We start from the raw sequence: 21,287 nt of genomic DNA, 5'->3' as shown, positions 1-21,287 counted from the left end.
TTTCTAGTCCCAAGTGTCTCGGCGACACTGGCTTAGGCCCCTCCAGCTCGCTCAGACTCACTTCTGTGCCTTTCTCCGGAAAGGGAAAGGGCTCCAAGAACCTCCATCCAGAGCACATGCCCCCTTTTCCCTCCACCCCGGGGCACACCAGGAACTTGCATCACTCCGAATGTAGGCAGCTCTCATTTCAGCAAAGGAAGGGCTGGCAGGCTCTTTACCCCCAACCTTTTGGGATTTACCACAATGGACCAGGCAGTAATGCGGAGTTTAAAGACTTTTCCGTTGTAAAGGGAAAAGGAAATGCCTGAGTGAGGGCTCAGATATGCATCCGAAGAAGTGGGTTGTAGCCCACAAAAGCTTATGCTCTAATAAATTTGTTAGTCTCTAAGGTGCCACAAGTACTCCTGTTATTTTTGCGGATACAGACTAATACGGCTGCTACTCTGAAACCTGAGTGAGGGCTGGAACTGGGCCTATTGTGGTAGAGATAATGTTAGAGATAACGGAGGGCACACCCACTGACTAAGAAGAAAATAGGCCAATGAGCACCGGCTTTATGCTGTATCATCCACCTCAGTGGTTATTTACCAGGGATCTGGGGCCCCCTGGACGGCTGCAGGCAGGTTTCAGGGGTTCCGCCAAGCAAGGCCAGCATTAGACTTGCTAGGGACCAGGGCAGAAAGCCAAAGCCCAGCTGCTTGGGACTGCAGCCAGGGGCCCCACCACCCGGGGCTGAAGCCGAAGCCTGAGCAACTTAGCTTCGCGGGGGGCCCTGTGGCGTGGGGCCCAGGCAATTGCCCGGCTTGCTATCCCCTAACACTGGTCCCGGCTTTTATATGCAGAAAACAGTTGTTGTGGCACAGGTGGGCCGTGGAGTTTTTATAGCATGTTGGGGGAGAGGGGGCTCAGAAAGAGAAAGAGAACCCCTTGTGACGGGTTGGATCACAGAAACCCCCTGGGAGCTGCCACCTGATGTGCCAAAACTACCCCTGCTCCTGTTTTCCCTGCCAGCTCAGGACTCCAGCACCCTGTCTTGCTGAGCCAGACACTCCCGTCTGCTCCAACAAAGACCCAGGGTCTGAATTACTTGCCCCAAAGCTGCAGGTTTACCTGAAAACAGCTCACAGAAGTGTGCTTGTCTTTAGCACTCAGATGCCCAACTCCCAATGGGGTCTAAACCCAAATAAATCCGTTTTACCCTGTATAAAGCTTATACAGGGTAAACTCATAAATTGTTTGCCCTCTATAACACTGATAGAGAGAGATATGCACAGTTGTTTGCTCCCCCAGGTATTAATACATACTCTGAGTTAATTAATAAGTAAAAAGTGATTTTATTAAATACAGAAAGTAGGATTTAAGTGGTTCCAAGTAGTAACAGACAGAACAAAGTAAGTCACCAAGCAAAATAAAATAAAATGCGCAAATCTATGTCTAATCAAACTGAATACAGATAATCTCACCCTCAGAGATGCTTCAGTAAGTTTTTTCCTCAGACTGGACACCTTCCCGGCCTGGGCACAATTCTTTCCCCCGGTACAGCTCTTATTCCAGCTCAGGTGGTAGCTAGGGGATTCTTCATGATGGGTCTCCCTCTTTGTTCTGTTCCATCCCTTTATATATCTTTTGCATAAGGCGGGAATCCTTTGTCTCTCTCTGGGTTTCCACACCCCCCCCAACCCCCCCCACCCCCGGAAAAGCACCAGGTTAAAGATGGATTCCAGTTCATGTGACATGATCACATGTCACTGTAAGACCCCAAGCCTTCATTCCTCCCAGCCTGACTCACAGGAAGGCTTGCCTGCAAACAGAGCCCCAGTCAATTGTCCTGGTTGATGGGAGCCATTAAGATTGCAAACCACCATTAATGGCCCACACTTTGCATAATTACAATAGGCCCTCAGAGTTATATTCCATATTTCTAGTCCCTGATACAAGAGTGGTACATTTATACAAATAGGATGATCACACTCAGTAGATTATAAGCTTTGTAATGATACCTTACAAGAGACCCTTTGCATGAAGCATATTCCAGTTACATTATATTCACTCATTACCATATTTTTATAAAACCATATAGACTGTACAACATCACACTCCGATCTACCTCGCTCTTGTTTGCTGCACCCTGTGGCCATCCTGAGAGCCTAGTGGTTTAGCGACTCTGCAAGGTGCATTTCCTGCCCCCGTGCCCTTCGTGCGCGAAGCAGCACTCAGCTCTCCCAGTGCCCCTGCGCCTTCACCGCTCAGGGGCTGCTGGAGAAAGGCCAGTTGAGTTCGGCCCCATTTAAACATCTCCGTTTTCTCTGCAGGCACCTGCACAACAACCGGATCCAGAGCCTGGGGATCAACAGCTTTGAAGGGCTGCACAGCCTGGAAACTCTGTGAGTGGCCCGTTTTTTCTTCGGCAGGGAATAATGCCCGTTTTCTCTTCTCTGGATCCCTGCCAGCTTGCTAGCAGCGGAGCCAACATGGGTGCTGTGTGTATCCAGGCCAGGCCCAGGGGCTAAGCGCAGCTCAGGTGCATGGGGGATGGGGAGTGTGCCTTGGATGGGCGTTCCAATTAAACATGGGGTTACTGGAAGGAGCTGGCGTGTTTTGCAGCCTGTTTGCTGCTTCGTGTTATGTTATTTTGCTTCCTTCTTGTAACGGCAGCCCCTGGAGGAAAGTGCTTTGAGACTGAGCAATTCCACCCAGTCTCATAGCCTGTTAGCTGCTCTCCAGCTCCACTATTCCCCCACAAACTTCAGGGCCTGGCATGCATACAGCTGCTAACCAGGTTGGGGAGCCAGACCAGGCCCCTAAACACACTGGCTACACCCCCACAGGGGTACAGCATGATGACCTTTATCATGATCTGCTGCTCTGCCCTGGTCTCTTATCCCATCACTGCCCCCCGAGTATGCACCTAACTTTTCACCAGTCGTCAGCCTCAGCCACCCAACTCTGTGCCATCTCATGTGCCATCTCTGCTCACTCTCCCACCATCTGGAAATCAGGGCCTTCTAAGGGCTCTCAAGCTGGACACCCAAAAATGAAGGCTGGTTAAAAAATCAGTGGCCGGGTCTGAAAAATCTTGGCCAAGGTATTTTACAAGCATTTTATGCCACCCAAACCACTTCAAGGACTGACTTTTGGGCTGTCTGTACAATATCTAGCACAACGGAGCCCTGTTCTTGGTTGGTCCCTAGCCACTATTGTAATAACCATGATTCTTATTAATAATAATGATGACGAAACAGACAAATTCTCCGGTACAGTCTGTCCTGCAGGCAGGCTAGGATTAGCCTAGACTCCAAGATTCTTGTAAGTCAGGCGTGGATCTGCTGTAGGACAGGAACTCCATCAGAAAACAGGACTGCTCCTAGCTACCAGTCCTGGTTGCTGAACTGCAGGAGAGAGCGAAAAGCCTCGCCCAGGAGGAGTGTATGCGGCTGCCCTGTGAACGGCCCGGGTTTAATGTGAAAAACAAACAAACAAGCAAATAAATCCAGGCTCCAAAATGTCTGAGCAGGCGGCTTCTTGCCCTCAGTTGCACAGAAACTTCTCCCTCTGTGCTGGCCTTGGGCAGAACCCAACGAAAGAAGAAGGGGATGGGAATAAACAGAGAGACGACGTGTCCTGTCATAAAAGTGTCGCTCAGAGAGACACGGCCTGTTCTGTGCTCAGCGAGAAGCTGCTCAGATACTGCAGGCAAACTGCTGGGCCCAGATCATCAAAGGTATTTAGGTGCCTAACTCCCATTGGGGCCTAAATACCTTTGAGGAGCTGGGCCGTGATCCCTAGGTGTGCTTCCCAGAGGGCTGGGGGCAGGGCAGTCTCAGGAAACGTACTCTCCCTTGCATTTGGACCGACAGAGCCCGAGGCACCCAGAACAGGGAGGAGGGTGTTAGACTTTGGTACTGGTGGCTTGGGAGGAGGAGGGGGTCTCCTCCGGATTGCCACTGGAGGTGTCTATGTGTACTTATAATGGAACCACGAGGCACTCGGTTACCATGGCGGTGGGCGCGTACCGAGAAAAAGAGAGGCTTGGTTAGATTTTAAGACAGGCACATTACAGATCAGTGAAAAGAAGCCGAGTCGCACATGGGGTGAGGGGAGGCCGCCGTCAACGTGACGTCTCTGCTGTCTGAGTGTTCCATGTGTGTCCCTCACCATGGCGTCTGATCACCAGCCCGGCCTAGGGTCTGCTTGTGGCAGTTCTTTGTGTTCAACTGTTTGCTTGGATGATGTCAGTGTAGACCAGATGGAACCTTCATGGATTACAGCCTCCCCAACCCTCCCTCGCCCCAAAACATAACATCCAGTGTAAAACAGAGGGGGAAAGAAACGGAGACCAGCTGGGAGAAGAGAAATCTCTGTGCGTACAGCTCATTTCCCACTGTCTGGGGTTTGTGTGTGTGGCATGCAAAGCCAGGGTAGTTTGCTGTGATGATTACATGGTGGAGGCATCAAGGCATCTCGCATAAATGGCCAAGAGCTGCCCACTGGTCAGCCAGCTCCAGCTATTTCATTGTCCGGATTCGTTTCAAGCCCCAGGTGACACCTTTTCTTGGACTGGCACGTGCGTTGCTCCAGATTCCCATCTCCCTTCAGGCAGCGCCATGGGGACAGAGTCTAGCTGTAAAGTAGCCAGTGGAGATGGGAGAGGGGCACTCCCTGCTGGCACAGATCCCCTAGGAACCACGTGACAGCGGCATACGTTACACCAGCCTCCTGCTCAGGCCAACCTGGAGTAACCCAGCCCAGCTGGCTTTCTGCCCCCTCCCTTGTGCAGAGCCCCAAAAACAGGTGCAGCATGGGACTAGGCTGAGCAAGCTCCCCAAACTGTCCTTCCCCACAGCTGGGGGATCCCTCTCTTTGTCTCCCTCATCTCCTGCCCCCCCAGGGAATTACCAGTCAGGCACCACCTCTGCAGCTAGAGATTTGTTGCTTTGTCAACTGATCCAAGGAGCCCCCTTGTTGCGTCTCCTCCTTTCTTCCAGGCGCCTACCTGGGGTGCGCAGGAGTGAGGATAAGGAGTGTGCCCAGAGCTTCCGCCCATGCACGCCCCTTCCCTGTTGCAATCGCAGTTCTTGAGTGCACCACTGGGGGGCACACTTTGTCCCCCAAAGGGCAGGGCTGGTTGATTGGCGCTGGCGCTGCACTCCACAAAAGGGGTGTAGCAGTGGGAGCCCGCCCCTTGCGCTGTGGGGTGCTGTAGGAGCGTTCTGTGGTCTGGCCACTAGACCACACTGCCTCCCCTTTGGATGCCTCCTTTAAACTTCTTCCTCTTGCCTCCAGTACAGGCTCGGGATATTTTGCTAATCTCACATGTGGTATTTAACCTATTCTTCAGTATTTCATGGGCCAAATTCTGCTCCCAGTTATTTTATGGGTGTAACACTAGTGAAGTCAATGAGATGGCCAGGGTGTTGCTCAGAGCAAAATCTGCTCTGGTGTTTCCAAGAGGTGTGTTTTATTCCATTGCGGATATGGAGCCATGTGCCCTGTTGTTATGGCTATTACTTCTAAAGCTCAGCAGGGGTAAAGACATTTTGGGTGGGGTTTTCAAAGGCACTGATGGGAGCTAGTTACCCAGCTCCCAGAGCTGGAGATTCCCCACCACGTCTAGACAGCTGGATTGGCCAGGATAGGCAGGGAGAGGGATTGTACTTTGTAAAATACAATCAGATCTTTTAAATCAGCAGTTCTCAAACTGTGGGTTGGGGCCCCATAGTGGGTCGCGACCCCATTTTACTGGGGTCATCAGGGATGGCTTAGACTTGCTGGGGCTTGGGGCCCAAGCCAAAGCCCAAGGGATTCAGCCCTGGGCGGCAGGGCTCAGGTTACAGGCCCCCTGGTGGGGGCTGAAGCCCTTGGGCTTCGGTTTTGAGCCCTTCCCCACCCAGGGTGGTGAGGCTCAGGCTTTGGCTTTGCCATGCTCCTCCTCCCCACCTCCACCACCTGGGGTGGTGGGACTCGGGCAGGTTCAGGCTTCGGTCCCCCCTCCTGGGGTCGTGTCGTAACTTTTGTTGTCAGAAGGGGGTCGCAGTGCAGTGAAGTTTGAGAAGCCCTGTTTTAGATTCAAGAGAGAAATGGCTCCGATTGCTCTGTGCAGTCCCTCCGCAGCTCGGAGCCGGGGGCAGTCAGGAATTCTCCTCTACGTGCCCAATCTGTGCACAGACGGATCACAGTGAGAACTCCCTTTGGGCAGAGACTGCTGCGCTAAGCACCTGGAAAGAGGGAAAGAGAAAGCGGGGTTGTGAGCTCCCCTCCTCTGCCAGCCTAATGAGTAGTGCCCCACAGAGCCAGGGCAGCCATGCATTGCCCCCTTCACAAGGGGTGTGCAAATGGCATGGTGGAGCAGCAGACCCCCCTATCCCAGCTGCTCAGGAAGGCGCAGACACCAAAACGTGGCAGGAGAAACCGGCTAGGTGAAAACGTTTGCCCCACAGCCTTGCTACTCTGATGTTGGTCTATCTCCAGTTATTACTTTCATGTGAGCCGCTTACTAGAAGGGTATTTCCCCCTCTGGCTAGCCCAAATCTTCATTATTTAGACATCTCTCATGCAAGATAACAGGAGGGAAGATAAAACCTCTATCTCTCATGTGGTTTGGCATCCGTTCCAAGCCTCTTGGAGAAACCCAGTGAGGCGTGTCTGCTAAGACTCCCAAGGAGACTGGGGGTAAATCGCAGCGCTCAAGAGACCTTATGTGACACATTCTTTATATAGCACCTTTGGCGTGAGTATGAAAAAAGGGTAGTATTCCTTTAAATAGGTTGTGAGCCCTCTAATGGTGCTCACTGTGTTCTAGAAGCTGTAGTTAGGCCTGGCATATATATTGTGTACCATTAGTAAACACGGGGCTGTGTATTTTCTGCATGGTATAACTGCTGAGTAAAGAGCAAAAGAAGCCTCCTTTAATGACAAAAAGCTGGGCAAGAGTTACTAAGAAAACAGCGAACCACAATAGGAACACCAGAGGGTGAAAGCAAGCAGCTGGTAGCTTCCCCTGCAAAGGCAAGGTTGTGTTATGGTGAGAGGAGAGGGCAGAACCGTAGGGCAGGAGGCTTTGGGTTGAGCTGGCAAGAGGTGAAAGGAAGGAGCCAAGTGGCGCTAAGGAAAACCACGAGCTTTAGAAAGAGCAGAAGTGAGGAATGTCAAAAGCCAAGATGCCAGCCACAGCGTTAGCCTGTGTAGCGAGTCCCGTTGGCCTTGTAAAACGTACCTCAGAATGTACCGCGTTTGGGGCTGTAAAACACAAACCGTACAGCGCCGGGGCGACGCACACACGTTAACTCAAGTTTCAATCCCCCAGCCCAATTCTGCAGCTGCCCATCCCCCCCACCCCAGAGCAAGGGAAGGGTCTCTTGTTTCCACGGGGACTCATTGTTCTTCACCGGAGCCCACATTGCAAAAGCCCCAGGGAGGAGGGCAGCTGAGGGAGGGGAGAGATTTTTGCCTCCATCCTGTTATGATTTTGCCACAGAGAAGACAAAGCTTCTTATGCCAAAGCTTCAAGAAGGGGCGTTTGTGGCCCGGGGTGCCGGTTCCCGTCCCATCCTGGCAAGGAGACGGGTTTCAGCAAGCCGGCAGGGCCTCTGATATGCTAATAGGGGAGGTGGGTGGCATAGCAGGGATTCCAGCATGTCTGCGAACTTGGATGCCTCTCAACTGAAAATTGGCTTTGGCTGGAGCCCTCGAACAGCACCGTCTGACAGGGAAAGGGGCTTGGCTCTGGTGTGCCCACGGGCCTGCGGAGCTCAGTGATTTGAGCATTGGCCTGTTAAACCCAGGGTTGTGAGTTCAATCTTTGAGGGGGCCACTTAGGGATCTGGGGCAAAAATCTGTCTGGGTATTGGTCCTGCTTTGAGCAGGGGGTTGGACTAGATGACCTCCTGAGGTCCCTTCCAACCCTGATATTCTAAGATTGTCATGGGCCTCCCTCAGCTCCCAGCTCGCTTTACACTGCAAACCGGGCAGTGGCTGTGCGCACCTTGCTGTGCGTTATGGCTGGTGATGCAGGCCGGCCTGAGGGCCGGCTGAGATCGGGGCCCTGTTGCACTGCTCCAAAGAGCTCACTCTGGAAATAGACCCGGCAGGCAAAGGGAGGGGAAGGGGTAGGTTACTCCAGCAGAGCGGTGTCAGGTGCCATGGCTCACCTGGGGGAGGGATGAGCTTACTGGACAGAAAAGGGAAGGGGGGGCTTAGCAGGGAGGGGAAATGCAGGGCAATAGAGTAGTGGAGCAGAGAGCAGGAAGGAAGGATAGTTCTCAATGGGTGTTTGCAGAGCACTGTCGAAGGGCTACAGAACTGACCTAAGAGAGAGGGGGGTGAAGAAGGCTGGGGAGCAGGCAGTGCCCTGGGGCTGCAGGGAACAAAGAGGGCAGGAAGAGCAGAGATGGGGCATGGATTCGCAGGAGAGAGGGGAAAGGAGGGGAGCGAAGAGGGGATGGGGAGGCCGCTTCCAGGCAAAGGAGAGGCAAGAAAATCAGAGGCAGAATGGGAGAAAAGGCAGCGACTGGTGTGGAGAGGGATGGACTCTTCTGTGTAGCTGGGAGAGGCAGCTCTGGGAGGGGATCAGATGCCAGGGTGATGGGCCCAGCCTACGGATCTCAGTAGACCTGAAGAGAGAAGAGGGGGATAAAGAGACAGGGGAGGGGGAAGTGAGGAAGGACCCTCCCAGCAGGGAGGTGAGCGAGGGGTGGAGTTATGGCTGCTTCTTTCCTGCCCTTCGGCATAGACATCCAGCATCTCTGTATGTGAGGCACACTCAGGGGCAGGATTCGGAGCGTTTCTGCTACAATCTCACCGGCTTCTGCAGATCCTGCAGCTAAATCACTGGAGGGAAAGGTAGCAAATAAGCTACAGTACTCCCAGACGCCCCCGGAGCTGCCTGGGGAGCGCCTGAGTCGTGGCTGGGGGAGAGGGACTGGTACCACCCCCACCGACTGTGGTAAAACTGGGGGAGGCAGCGGCCCCCAGCCTACTGCACCCTGGAGGCCTGTGGGTGGAGATGGCAGCCCCCTGCAGAACTGGGGCGGGAGAAGAGGGCCCCAGGCCATAGCTAAAAGGGAACGTGACCAACAGCCACGCCTTTGGCCTGAGCTGCTCTCTGATCCCCCTTACAGACACACACCCACAAACACCAACACATGCACACTCACCCTATGCATCACACACACACACACACACCCTACACACGAACACCAACAACCGCACATGCGCCCTATACACCCTGTACACCACATGCAAACACATCCTATGCATCCCCATGCACACACACCAACACACACACATTCCCCGCCCCCACGTACACACACAGGCCGGTCCCTCGTTGAAGCACACTTCCCTTCACCCGCTAGCATGGACTGTGCAGTGCTTTGCAGGACTGGTGGTGGAGCTGTCCCTTCACCCATCCATAGAAGGCCACAGAGAATCATGCATTAAGTAACTGCCCCATTCCTGCCGTATCCCCAGGCCTGATCATACCACCAGTGCCTCCATGCGAGCCCCAGGATGCTGAGGTCTTTCCTGGACCCAGGACTCCTCACTGGTTTGGAGAATACAGCACCCCTACAGCCGGGGACTTGTGTGTGCCTCTCCAGCGCTTTGAATCAGTGGTTCCCACCCAACGTGGAGCACGGGGCAGTGTACACAACGCCCTGCGATCAGGCTTCATCCCGCCTGCCTGGGGTGACCTGCATATTCCCCATCTCTGCAGCTCCCCAGTCCCTGACACTTCCTCCTCTAATCACAGATGGGAGATAAATCACTTGGAGGGAACAAACCTTCCCTTGTTTAAAAGCCTTTTTATTTAAAAAAAAAAAACGTTCATAAATTAAAAACGTCTCCCGAAAGGGCTGATCCCAAACCCGCTGGCCCCAGGCGTCAGATCTGCCTAACCTTGCCTCACAGGAAGTGCCCTCACCGCAGACTTTCACAACGCGCTGCTCCCATTATGTGGGTAATTAGACGGGCTTTGGAAATGCAGAGAGCAGGGCTGGAACCTACTGATGCCGCTGAATGTTTAGATTTTCGGGGGGGGGGGGCGGGGAATGTGCCCTGGGCCACAAAAGCAGGAAGGAGGAAGCTGGGAATCTTCCAGCTGAGACCCCCACAGGGTTGACTTAACCCTTTCAGGAACATGGGGCACTTGTCGCTATCTGGGAGAAGCCGTTCGCCAAAGGATGCCCAGGCACTAGAGCAGAATTTGCCTTCCCCAGTGGTGTATGGGAATGCCTGGGCCGTGCACACTTGGGACCCCTGGGCTGTGCACAGTCATAATCCTTGGGCCATGCACAGTCGGAATGCCTGGGCCGTGCACAGTCTGGATCCCTGGGTCATACACAATCAGGACCCCTGGGTCGTGCACAGTTGCGACCCCTGGGCCATGCACAGTCGGAATGCCTGGGCCGTGCACAGTCGGCAGATGCAGCTGTAGACAGTCTGCAAAACTTCAGTGTGCCTAACCCTCCATGCCCCGGTCCCTGGGCATGTGCAGATTTCCAGCACATAGCGGTGGGGAGCATGCGCTGACCTCTCAGATACTACATTTCCCAGCACTCATTAGCAGCTATATTCTCATTCTCCCCTCAGTTTCGCCAGCAGAGCATTCAAAAACAAAATTGCTTCTCCCAGAAACCTGCCACCCTAGGCAGCTGCCTAGTTCGTCTAGCACTAGAGTGTCCGCTGCACAATCAGGATCCCTGCGACATGCAGTCAAAATCTGTGGGCTGTGCACAGCTTTCTGTGGTGGAGACCCACAGATCTCTCTCCCTTCTGACCAGGGTATCTCTAGGCTAAAGAGCTCCCTGCCTTCGCTGGGTTATTCCCTGCACAAGACAGTCGGCCTAAGCAGGTCTACTTCACTTCTGCCCTCAGCTGGTATGCAGTGTAGTTGTGCCAGTTATAAGTCACCACACAGTGCATCCTTTGCAAGCACGTGTATTCCTCGGGCAAAAGCCCGTAAGGTTTCTCTAGGCTATTGCACGTTAATGACAGATCTGTCACAACCTCAACTTGAGACAGCTCCTGCCTCATTTTCAGAGGTGCTGAGCGCCCTCGTCAGGTCCAGGTTGAGCTGTGGGAGCTCAGCACTTCCTGACAATCAGTCCTGGAGGGCCTCGCAATTGGAGCACCCAGAAAAGTGAAGCACTCACCTCCCATGGCCCCTGACAAAGACTTTGGCTTAGTGATCCGCTCTGTCGTGGGTGCAGCTGGAGAGGGGTTGTTAGCAGCAGGGCAGTTTGGGGGCATAGGGTGACGTAGAGAAAGGGGAAATGCAAGCAGAGTCAGGGAGACAGGCCACCTGTCAGGGAGTTCCCTTCCACTGGTACAGGGTGAGTCTTCAGGGCCACTGTCTGCCGGGCACAGCGCACTGGGGGCTGTGTAAATAACCACTAATAACAAGAGTGGGAGCCGGGGAAGCCAACCGGAGAATGCACTGTAGCATCGGGAGCGCTCCTGCCCTGCCACATGACCCGTCTCTGATTTCCATGGGCCCTTTGCTTCCGGCCTGGCATGTGCACATATCTGAGGGCACAGACTGAGCCTCTGGCTTCACTAATCAAGGGCCGTTAACACCTCTCCTGCCTCGGGATCTTTGGCGAGGCCCCTTTGTCCCCTCAGAGGGACCTGGGCTACGCCCCGGTTTCACTTTGCTCTGGAATATGCCCCCAAGGCAGATGCAATATTTGGGGACTGGGAACAAAGAGAACCCCACAGGGCACAAGTAGCGCTGGAGACAGTAAGCTTGGCCCACTGGGTCATGTGTTCCACCCTGAGCTGGTCCTGCTGGTGGAGATGTTCCATGTGGGGGTTCAGGATGATGATCCCCATCCCGAGGGGTAACTGCTCACCCTCATTGCTATTTCTTTCCCCCTTTGGTCCGGAGGAACCCCATCCTGTCCCCCTGCCACCTCCCCAGTGTGACCCCTGTCCCATCTCCCCAACTCCACAGCCTTGCCCGGTCCCATCCCCCCAACTCCCCAGCATTACCGTCCCATCCCCTCCAACTCCCTTACATCATCCCACCCCCATGTGTGACCCCATCCCATCCCCCCATCTCCCCAGCATTGCCCCATCCCTTCATCCCCAACTCCCCAGTGTTATTCCATCCATCCCCCAGCGTTACCCCATCCCAGCCTCCCAGCTCTCCAGCTGCTGAGCTCATAATGACCGGACCAAGGCCAACAACCTCCCCAAAGATGCCCTTCGTTCTCAGAGCTGCTCTGACATGGCTCGTTGTCCCCTATGCTTCATCTTGCTGGAATTCCCCTCCAGCCCTGATGGCCTCAGCGCTGCCTGCCAACAAGTGGCTGACTCAGGGCAGCTGCTCGCGCTGGAGGAATGAGCCCTCTGTTCCCCGAACATGTGAGCGTGAATCGGTGCCCGATGAAAGGTAGGAAGAGTCAGCGCAGGCCAGAGCGAGGCAGGCTGTGGGCAGACAGGTTCCACCATGCATCTCCCATTGCACCCGCAGCTCTGCCCACGCACCTTGCTCCTGAGCGTCAATCTCCCTGCTACTCCAGTCTTGCCTCCCTCCCTCCAACTCTGCCCACATCCCTCAGTCCCACGCTGCAGCCCCCTCTTTTCTCCCTGGCCTGGGTTCCCCACACACAACTCTGCCAAGGCCCCTCAGTCGCAAATCACAGCCCCCTGCTAGCCTAGTCCTGGGCTCCTCATGCACAGCTCTGCCAGTGTCTCCGTCCTGCCCCACAGCCCCCTCTAGCTCAGGATTCTGCATGCACACCCACCCCTCAATCCCAACCTGCAGCCCCCACTGCCGATCCAGCCCTGACCTTCCTCTCCTGAGCAGAGTGCAGGGTGCAGCTCTTTAGTAATGTGCACAAACAGGGGTTAGTATGAGCCCCCCTGGCCCCTAACTCATTTCACAAATGACCAACAGGCCGTCGGGCTTTGAGCTTGGCATTTGAGCATTGCCCAGCCCCCATCATTCGCCACACGGTTATAGTCTGCGAGCTGAATCACCGAGGTCCCCATTGCTTTGTGCTTTGCGGTCAATTTCCTGTGTGTCTTGTAAGTGCTATGTGCTTGTGTCTGCGGGACCCCCCACGAGAGCCCGCCTCTCAAAGGCTTATGTCCAGCTTGTTAAATAAATCAGTTGGAATTGAAAACATATTTAATTCCGTACCTTCATCTGTTACAGAACAGACAGAAACACTGGTTGGAGCAGACACATTCTGGGCACTGCTACATCTCTAAATAGGGAACAGAGCCCTGCTAGAGAGGGACTGGCAGCTGGAGATGGATAAGGCAGGAGCTACAGACAGATGCCTTCCCCCTCCAGTATAAGTTTTAATCCTGTGTAAACCCCTGGACAGTGACGCAAACACTGTACGCGAGGCAAAGATGGGGCTGTTGCCAAGCAAGGCTGGTAAGAATAAATGCCTGGATGGAAGAAATGCTCCATACTAGCCAAAAAGCTGGCTCTGGGGAGCTCTGACCAGCTTTCCCCAAAGCCAGACGCTGAGTGCTTTCTCTGCCAGGGGTTTGCTGCGTTCTGCCTAGAGGGAAAAGCATTTGCACAGGTGAGAAACAGCCACAGTTCTCCCCCTGCAGACTCGCTTCTTCCACAAGCAGGGAGCCAGACCAGACGGCACATGCTAAAGCACCTCCCAGTGCAGCCTTCATTCTGTGTCTTGCGTAGCACCAAGCATTTGTTGGTGCCAATAGGGGATAAACTCACCTCTTCCCCAGTGCACATGTAAGACTTCAGTAATGGCTCAGCAGGGATGGGCTGTGATTGCTGGTCCCGTTCCCCCCGGCTGTGACCTGGCAACAGCCAATTTTTTATTTTACCCTATTTCCCACCCTGACCCTCTGGGTTTATCTCACGCACCTGTTACATCTTGTCCTTTAGCCAGCAAGTTCCAAAAAAGAACTAGAGAAGTTCATGGAGGATAGGTCCATCAATTGCTATTAGCCAGGATGGACATGGATGGTGTCCCTAGCCTCTATTTGCCAGAAGCTGGGAATGGGTGACAGGAGAGAGGTCACTTGATGATTACGTGTTCTGTTCATTCCCTCTGGGGCACCTGGCATTGGCCACTGTCGGAAGACAGGATACTGGGTTAGATGGACCTTTGGTCTGACCCAGTGTGGCCGTTCTTATGTTCTTATGACTGTCGCTCACCACCTGGCACCATGGTGCCCAAACTAGCTGTGGCCTCTAGATGCTACCACAACATAAATATGAAATCATCATCATTGCTGGTGGTTTAATGGGCCTGGATGGTCCAGGAATGGGCTACTTCCGGGTTGCCAGTTCAACTCTGGCTGTGGCCGCTTGCGACCCAAAGTTGCTGTCATCAGATGTTGGTTTGGTGGCCTCTGTGAAATGAGCATAGGCCCTGAACCCGCAGTCAGTTCAGTGTATAGTCCCATTGTAACAAGGACAATGCCTGGGCATTTTGAAGGGAGCCCTTGTGTTTTTCTAAAGCCTATGGAGCAGTGGCACTGACTACACCTTTAACTAGACGTCTCTGCACTGTATCAGCATAGCCTTGCTGATGCTTGCCAGCATGCGGTGTGGGAAGACCACCCGTGCTGGCATCCTAATCTTACTTAATTCACTCTTTGGATCAGGATTGGGTGTCTCTCTTTAAAAGCTCAGCCGGAAGCTATGGGCTTGATGCAGATGAGATTCTCTCACCTGTGCTATGCAGATGATCATAATGGGCCCTTCAGGCTTTAAATCTATGAATTAGTGATGCTTGAGTTGCTCACCATAACCAGGGCCGCAAGCACCACTGGTAACCCAATTTGCCCGCAGTCTGGTTAGCTGCCAATTAGGTGCACACGCCACCATAACTCCCTAGAAGCGTGTCTGGAGTCGCATTAATTGAGTCTCCTGGGGAGTTCTAGTGACATCCTGGACTTTGCAGTGGGACTGAAATAGCCAGCAAACATCTCACCTCCAGTTTCTAATCTTATTCCATCAGCAGGTTTATTAGCTGCAAATTTGTGGTGTTTTGTGGCTTATGGAAGAATTTATAGTTCCATATAATTTTCGGTTTTGGCTTTCTTTGTGGAACCACTAATAGCCTCTAACAGGCAGAAAATTGAGTTTCACTTATCTTGTGTTTCCCCCCGTCCTCCTTTTCTGGCCTATTTTAAGTGATTAATAGTTCCAGGCTGCGCATCGTCAGTTTCAAATCACCCTGGCAGTTACCGTCTGACATAAGGGCTGTGCTGATGTCAATTTAATTTTATTTCTAAGTAAACAACAGGGTTGGTTGAGATCTTGCAAATATGATTATAGAGGCTCTCTATAAAATTAATAATAAATAATGTCCCACCCAGCTCGCTATGGCTCCAGCGGATGGCGGGGGCGCAGAGGGGTGACCTTTAAGTGGTTTTGATTGTAACTAAAGGAGCAGACACGATCGCCTTCAAAGTCCAATTGCGGCGTCTGGAGCTGGTGTCTTGGAGCTCGGCGAAGAGAAGTGGTATTTTTATTATAATGTCTCTCGCACGCCATTCCCCACAACGCTTGGCAGGCCAATTTGGTTCTGTAAAGCCCTTGATCGTGGACATAACACCCTCCTGTGAGGCCTGTATCATTTATTCCTTACGTGGAACTCAACTCGTACAGTGCTGGGGAGGATGGGAACGGGATGGTGTGTCGGCATCTTCCCATCAGACAGGGTGGGCATGGTATCCCCTTTCCCAGCTGGGGCTGTAAGGAGAAAGCCGCCCACCACCCAGCAGAGAGCACCCAGCTCATGTAGTGGGTGATGTACAGATGCTGAATGCAGACCTGGCAAAACCAGGAAGGTCACTTCTCCCTCCCCTGAGCCAGGAGGAGGCTTTGGCCAACCCAGGTAGCCACGGCAGCACCCAGCTGTAGTACAGTGCCACCTGGTGGCAAGCATGGGCTTTTGCAGCCTTCCCCATGTCTTTGCAAGGACCGAACACAATGATGTGAAGATGAGAAAAAAACGTTAGAGAACTAATTATTAACCCTTCTGAACAAATTTTAAATACTGAGGGAGGAAAACAGATTCACAAAGTGTTTTATAAAGATTTTTCACATGACACAGACGGCTGTTATCAGTCACTACAGGACAAGATCACTCTCTCTCTTACTCTTCCCATACACCACATCTATCTATCTATCTATCTATCTATCTATCTATCTATCTATCTATCTATCTATCTATCTATCCCCATATACCACATCCATCTATCTATCTATCTATCTATCTATCCCCATACACCACATCTATCTATCTAATCTATCTATCCCCATACACCACATCAACCTATCTATCTCCATACACCACATCTATCTATCTATCTATCTATCTATCTATCTATCTATCTATCTATCTATCTATCTATCTATCTATCTATCTATCTATCTATCCCCATACACCCCATCTATCTATCTAATCTATCTATCCCCATACACCACATCAACCTATCTATCTCCATACACCACATCTATCTATCTATCTATCTATCTATCTATCTATCCCCATACACCCCATCTAATCTAATCTATCTATCTATCTATCTATCTATCTATCTATCTATCTATCTATCCCAATACACCACATCTATCTATCTATCTATCTATCTATCTATCTATCTATCTATCTATCTATCTATCTATCTATCCCCATACACCCCCCCCTCTCTCTCTCTCTATCCCCATATACCCCCTCTATCTATCTATCTAATCTATCTATCTATCTATCTATCTATCCCCATACACCCCATCTATCTATCTATCTATCTATCTATCTATCTATCTATCTATCCATCCATCCCCATACACCCCATCCATCTATCTGTCTGTCTCTTGTCTTTATACTGAAATCATCATCATGGTACCTGAGTACCTGAGCTCAGAGTGGAGGATGCGTCACTGAACTAGATTTCCATCAGTTTTTAGAAAACATGGCTGAGATTCCCTTCTCTTCTCTCTTTACACCACATAACAGGGCTGGAGGAGCATAAAGGGCCCCTAAAATCTCTGAATATGGCCAAGGGAGGATCCCCGCAGCATAGGCACAACGGAAGGAAACCATAATAGTGCTGCCCTCTGAGGCTCCCGTCACAAGCCTGGCGTGGAGCTGGGGGTGAGGTCACGGCACAAAGCACTGTGGAGATGCCAGTGACCCTGGGGGTGGCTTCTGTAACTTTGACATCCCTCCCTCCCCCCCACTCCCAAGCACTCCCTTCCCCTCAGGCTGTACGTTCTGTTCTGTACCTCTTAGAAGCACAGCTCAGCATCCCTGGAAGATTAAAGCTGGGAAGGGCCCAGTTCTGTAGCCAGAGGTGACTTTCTTGAGTGTCTTTGTCCAATCCTGGCTCCACAAAAAGGGCCTCTTCAAGTCTAGAGACTCTGTAGGTGATGCCGTGTCCCCACTGAAGTCAATGCTGAAACTCCTACTGACTTCCCCTAGGGTCAGGCTTTCCCCATATCTGCGCCCAGTCCATCTTTTCCAAAAGACAAACCAGGAGAAGAATTAAAGTTCTGTCACCCACAGGAAAACCAAGACAGGTTAGACAGGATGGGCCAAATTCATCCCCAGAACAAAGGCAGTGGCTTTACACCTGGGACGGAATTGACCCCAGATGCTGGGCTCATCTGGATGGAGACAGACCTCCTGCTGTATCTCTGCAGAATTAGTGTCGCTGAATATTCAGCATTGTCGCCCTCCCACGCGGTTCATCACTGCTGCAGCTCCCGAACTGAGGAATCTGGGAAGTATCTGTCCTCTTTGGCCAACGCTCTTGCCAATATGATTAATGCCTTCGTTGAAGGTCATCGGCGTCCCATCAGTAGGGCTCCGTGTTGGTCACAGGGGTCGTGGAAGTCTCGGATTCTATGACGTCCTGCGACCTCCGTGACTTCTGCAGTGGCCAGTGTGGCTGACCCCAGACTGCCCAAGCAGCTGCTCAGGTGGCCCTGGGGACAGCCACACTGGCCGCTGCTGGAGCAGCCCCATCCCCGGGGCCAGCTGCACCGGTCACTGCTCTGGCGGCCCATCCCCAGCTGCTGATGCTGCCAGAGCTCCCTCAACCAAGATTCAAGGGGTATTTATGGTATAAGTCATGGACAGGCCATGGGCCGTGATTTTTTGTTTCTTGCCCATGACTTGTCCATGACTTTTACTAAAAATACCCGTGATTAAATCATAGCCTTACCCATCAGCACTCCCAGCAATGGGGAGGGGAGGTGCTGATTTGCCCTCTACGGGAGCAGAGGCAGGGTTTCCCATGCCAGGGACCTTCTCACTGAAAGTCAAGTCTAGAGATTTTTCTCAACGGTTACAGGCGGGCTTGCGTGAGTAAGGCATGAGCCACACCTGAGTAAGGACTTGGGGAACTGGCCCCACATGGGGGGCAGGAGAATCATGGAAGTGAAAATAACTCTCTGCTTATTGGCCTCACTGAATTGAGTGAGATAAAAACTCAGTATAGATCAGCATTTTCCAGAGTGGGGTGCACCCCGGAGATGGACCAGCCAGAGGGGCAAGGGGGGGCGTAAACACCTCTAACACCACATAGCGGAGGTGCAGGCAGATGCAATTGGTTTCTTCTTCCAGGACGGAGGCTCTTGGGAAACACTGGGGCAAAAAATATCAGGATCCTTTAGAAAAGTCCAGCGTCTCTCCCAGACAGCCCAGGGTTACCTCCAGTCAGACCAGAACAGCACGACTGCACCTGGGTCTGCTTCAGCTTCCCAGCCAGCACAATACATGGCAGAGTTCAGGGGTGGTTCGTCTATCCAGAGGTGTCTGCTGAATACAATAAACCCTGTATCTGCCAAGTATTGACAGGGGAATCCGGAGATGCCCGCAGTGCTAGGAAGAAAGGGTGTATTTATTCGGGAGGAACTATTCCTGTACATACTTGCAGACACATTGACGTGCAAACAAAATGTTTAGTCTGCTGATGAAAGAGAAGGGAGCCTGTGTAATAGACTGCCTGACAGGGGAATAAATTGGAAAGGAAATACAATTTCAGAGCAAGAGAGGGAGCAAATATTAGAGCTTGTTGAATTATTCCTTGCAAATAATATTGGCTGCGAATTGAGGCGCTTTTTTTCTGCTAGTGACTCATCCGGGAGCCAAGCCTAGTTTCTGCTGGGAAGCATTTTCCTCCTGTTGACTGCTCACAAACATACCAGCTGTTCATTGGGGTGAAACTCACCCCTGTGCAGGGGCTTAGCCACCACTTAGGACCTGCGAAGGCTGGAGCAGGACTGAAGCGATGGCTTGGCCTTGTGCTGTCTGTTGCCCAGTGGGGAATCTCTCCCTATTTGTTTTCCATGATATGTGATTGGCCACATAAGCCACATGGTATTGTCTCAGCTCCCTTATTAGTTGACTGAAACTTTTTAAGTGAGAGAGGTAGGCTTGTCCACTGGCTAGAGCACTAGCATAGAATTTGGGAGACTTGGATTCCAGTCCCTGCTGTGCCATAGATTTCCGATGTGACCTTGACTGCTGTGTGCCTCAATTTCCCTATATGTATAATGGTGACAATAGCCCTGCTGCACAGGGTAAATATATTAATGACTGTGAGGTGCTCAGATACTCTGGTGATAGAGGCCAGCGAAGTACTATAGGTCGGATAAGAGGTAAATCTTTCCCCCCCCAATAACAAGCAGTATGAGCAACAGAGTCAGCCCACTTAGTCCTGGACACGATACCTGGAGCAGACTTGATGGAGAAACTGACCCATTACATGTACTGACCCATGAGCTCAATGCATGGCTTTAATGGGTCAAACCAACCCATCCTTGATTGACAAGGGAGCTCTCTTAACTGACCTGGTGTGGTTCAGACTTAGGGATAGCATTGTCATGTGTATCCTCCCCTTGGTTTGTATAGGTAGTGCTCAGTGAGTCCAGTGGGATCCCAAACCATGCAGCTCAGGAGAGACTTGTAAGTGTGGCAAGACCAGGGCCGGCTCCAGGCACCAGCGAAGGAAGCAGGTGCTTGGGGCGGCCAATAGAAAGGGGCGGCACGTCCGGGTCTTCGGCGGCAATTCGGCAGTGGGTCCCTCAGTCCCCCTCGGAGGGAAGGACCGCCTGCCGAATTGCCAACGAAGAATGAAGCGGCGGTGGTAGAGCAGCCGCCGAAGTGCTGCCAATCGCAGCTTTTTTTTTTTTCCCCTCTTCGCCACTTGGGGCAGCAAAAAAGCTGGAGCCGGCCCTGGGCAAGACAGTAGAGAGCATGAGCCCAACAATGGGCCCTTGATTGTCTCAGGCAGCAGGACAGCTGTGTGTCCTGTAGGAAGGGGTGAGGCTGCCAAGGATTAGGGAATTTTTAGGCTATTTTAATTCTTTTCTTTTCCATGTCACTGAGTCAGGCTTGGCAGCAATATCACTGCCACAAGTACAAGCTGACCTGATATCCTAGACTGGGAAAGGGAATTACCATGTAGGGGCGGGGGCAGGGGAGGATTACAGGGTAATTACCATGTAGGGGCGGGGCCAGGGGAGAATTACAGGGTAATTACCATGTAGGGGCGGGGCCAGGGGAGAGTTACAGGGTAATTACCATATCGGGGCGTGGCAAGGGGAGAGTTACAGGGTAATTACCGGGTAATTACCATGTAGGGGCGGGGCTAGGGGAGAGTTACAGGGTAATTACCATGTAGGGGAGGGGCCAGGGGGAGTTACAGGGTAATTACCATGTAGGGGCGGGGCCAGGGGAGAATTACAGGGTAATTACCATATAGGGGAGGGGCCAGGGGGAGTTACAGGATAATTACCATGTAGGGGTGGGGCCAGGGGAGAGTTACAGGGTAATTACCATGTAGGGGTGGGGCCAGGGGAGAGTTACAGGGTAATTACCATGTAGGGGCAGGGGCCAGAGGAGAGTTACAGGGTAATAGGGGCAGGGCCAGGGGGAGTTACAGGGTAATTACCATGTAGGGGCGGGGCCAGGGGAGAGTTACAGGGTAATTACCATATAGGGGAGGGGCCAGGGGGAGTTACAGGATAATTACCATGTAGGGGCAGGGCCAGTGGAGAGTTACAGGGTAATTACCATGTAGGGGCGGGGCCAGGGGAGAGTTACAGGGTAATTACCATGTGGGGCGGGGCCAGGGGGGAGTTACAGGGTAATTACCATGTAGGGGCAGGGGCCAGAGGAGAGTTACAGGGTAATTACCATGTAGGGGCAGGGCCGGGGGAGTTACAGGGTAATTACCATGTAGGGGTGGGGCCAGGGGGAGTTACAGGATAATAACCATGTAGGGGCGGGGCCAGGGGAGAATTACAGGGTAATTACCATGGGGTGGGGGCCAGAAGA

General features: G+C 52.4%; 1 protein-coding gene across 1 annotated transcript in view; it reads left to right on the top strand.

Annotated features, from left to right (window-relative positions):
- LGR6 (leucine rich repeat containing G protein-coupled receptor 6) overlaps positions 1-21,287 on the top strand; it is a 212,203-nt gene that overhangs the window by 146,780 nt on the left and 44,136 nt on the right. Inside the window, exon 6 of the mRNA XM_065403144.1 lies at positions 2,313-2,384. Coding sequence (XP_065259216.1) covers positions 2,313-2,384 — 72 coding nt within the window. The remainder of the gene's footprint in view (positions 1-2,312; positions 2,385-21,287) is intronic.

Source organism: Emys orbicularis, chromosome 4 (assembly GCF_028017835.1).
Source record: "Emys orbicularis isolate rEmyOrb1 chromosome 4, rEmyOrb1.hap1, whole genome shotgun sequence".
Classification (NCBI taxonomy): domain Eukaryota; kingdom Metazoa; phylum Chordata; order Testudines; family Emydidae; genus Emys; species Emys orbicularis.
Note: the sequence above shows the minus strand (reverse complement) of the source record. Positions and strands in the feature narration are given on the sequence as shown.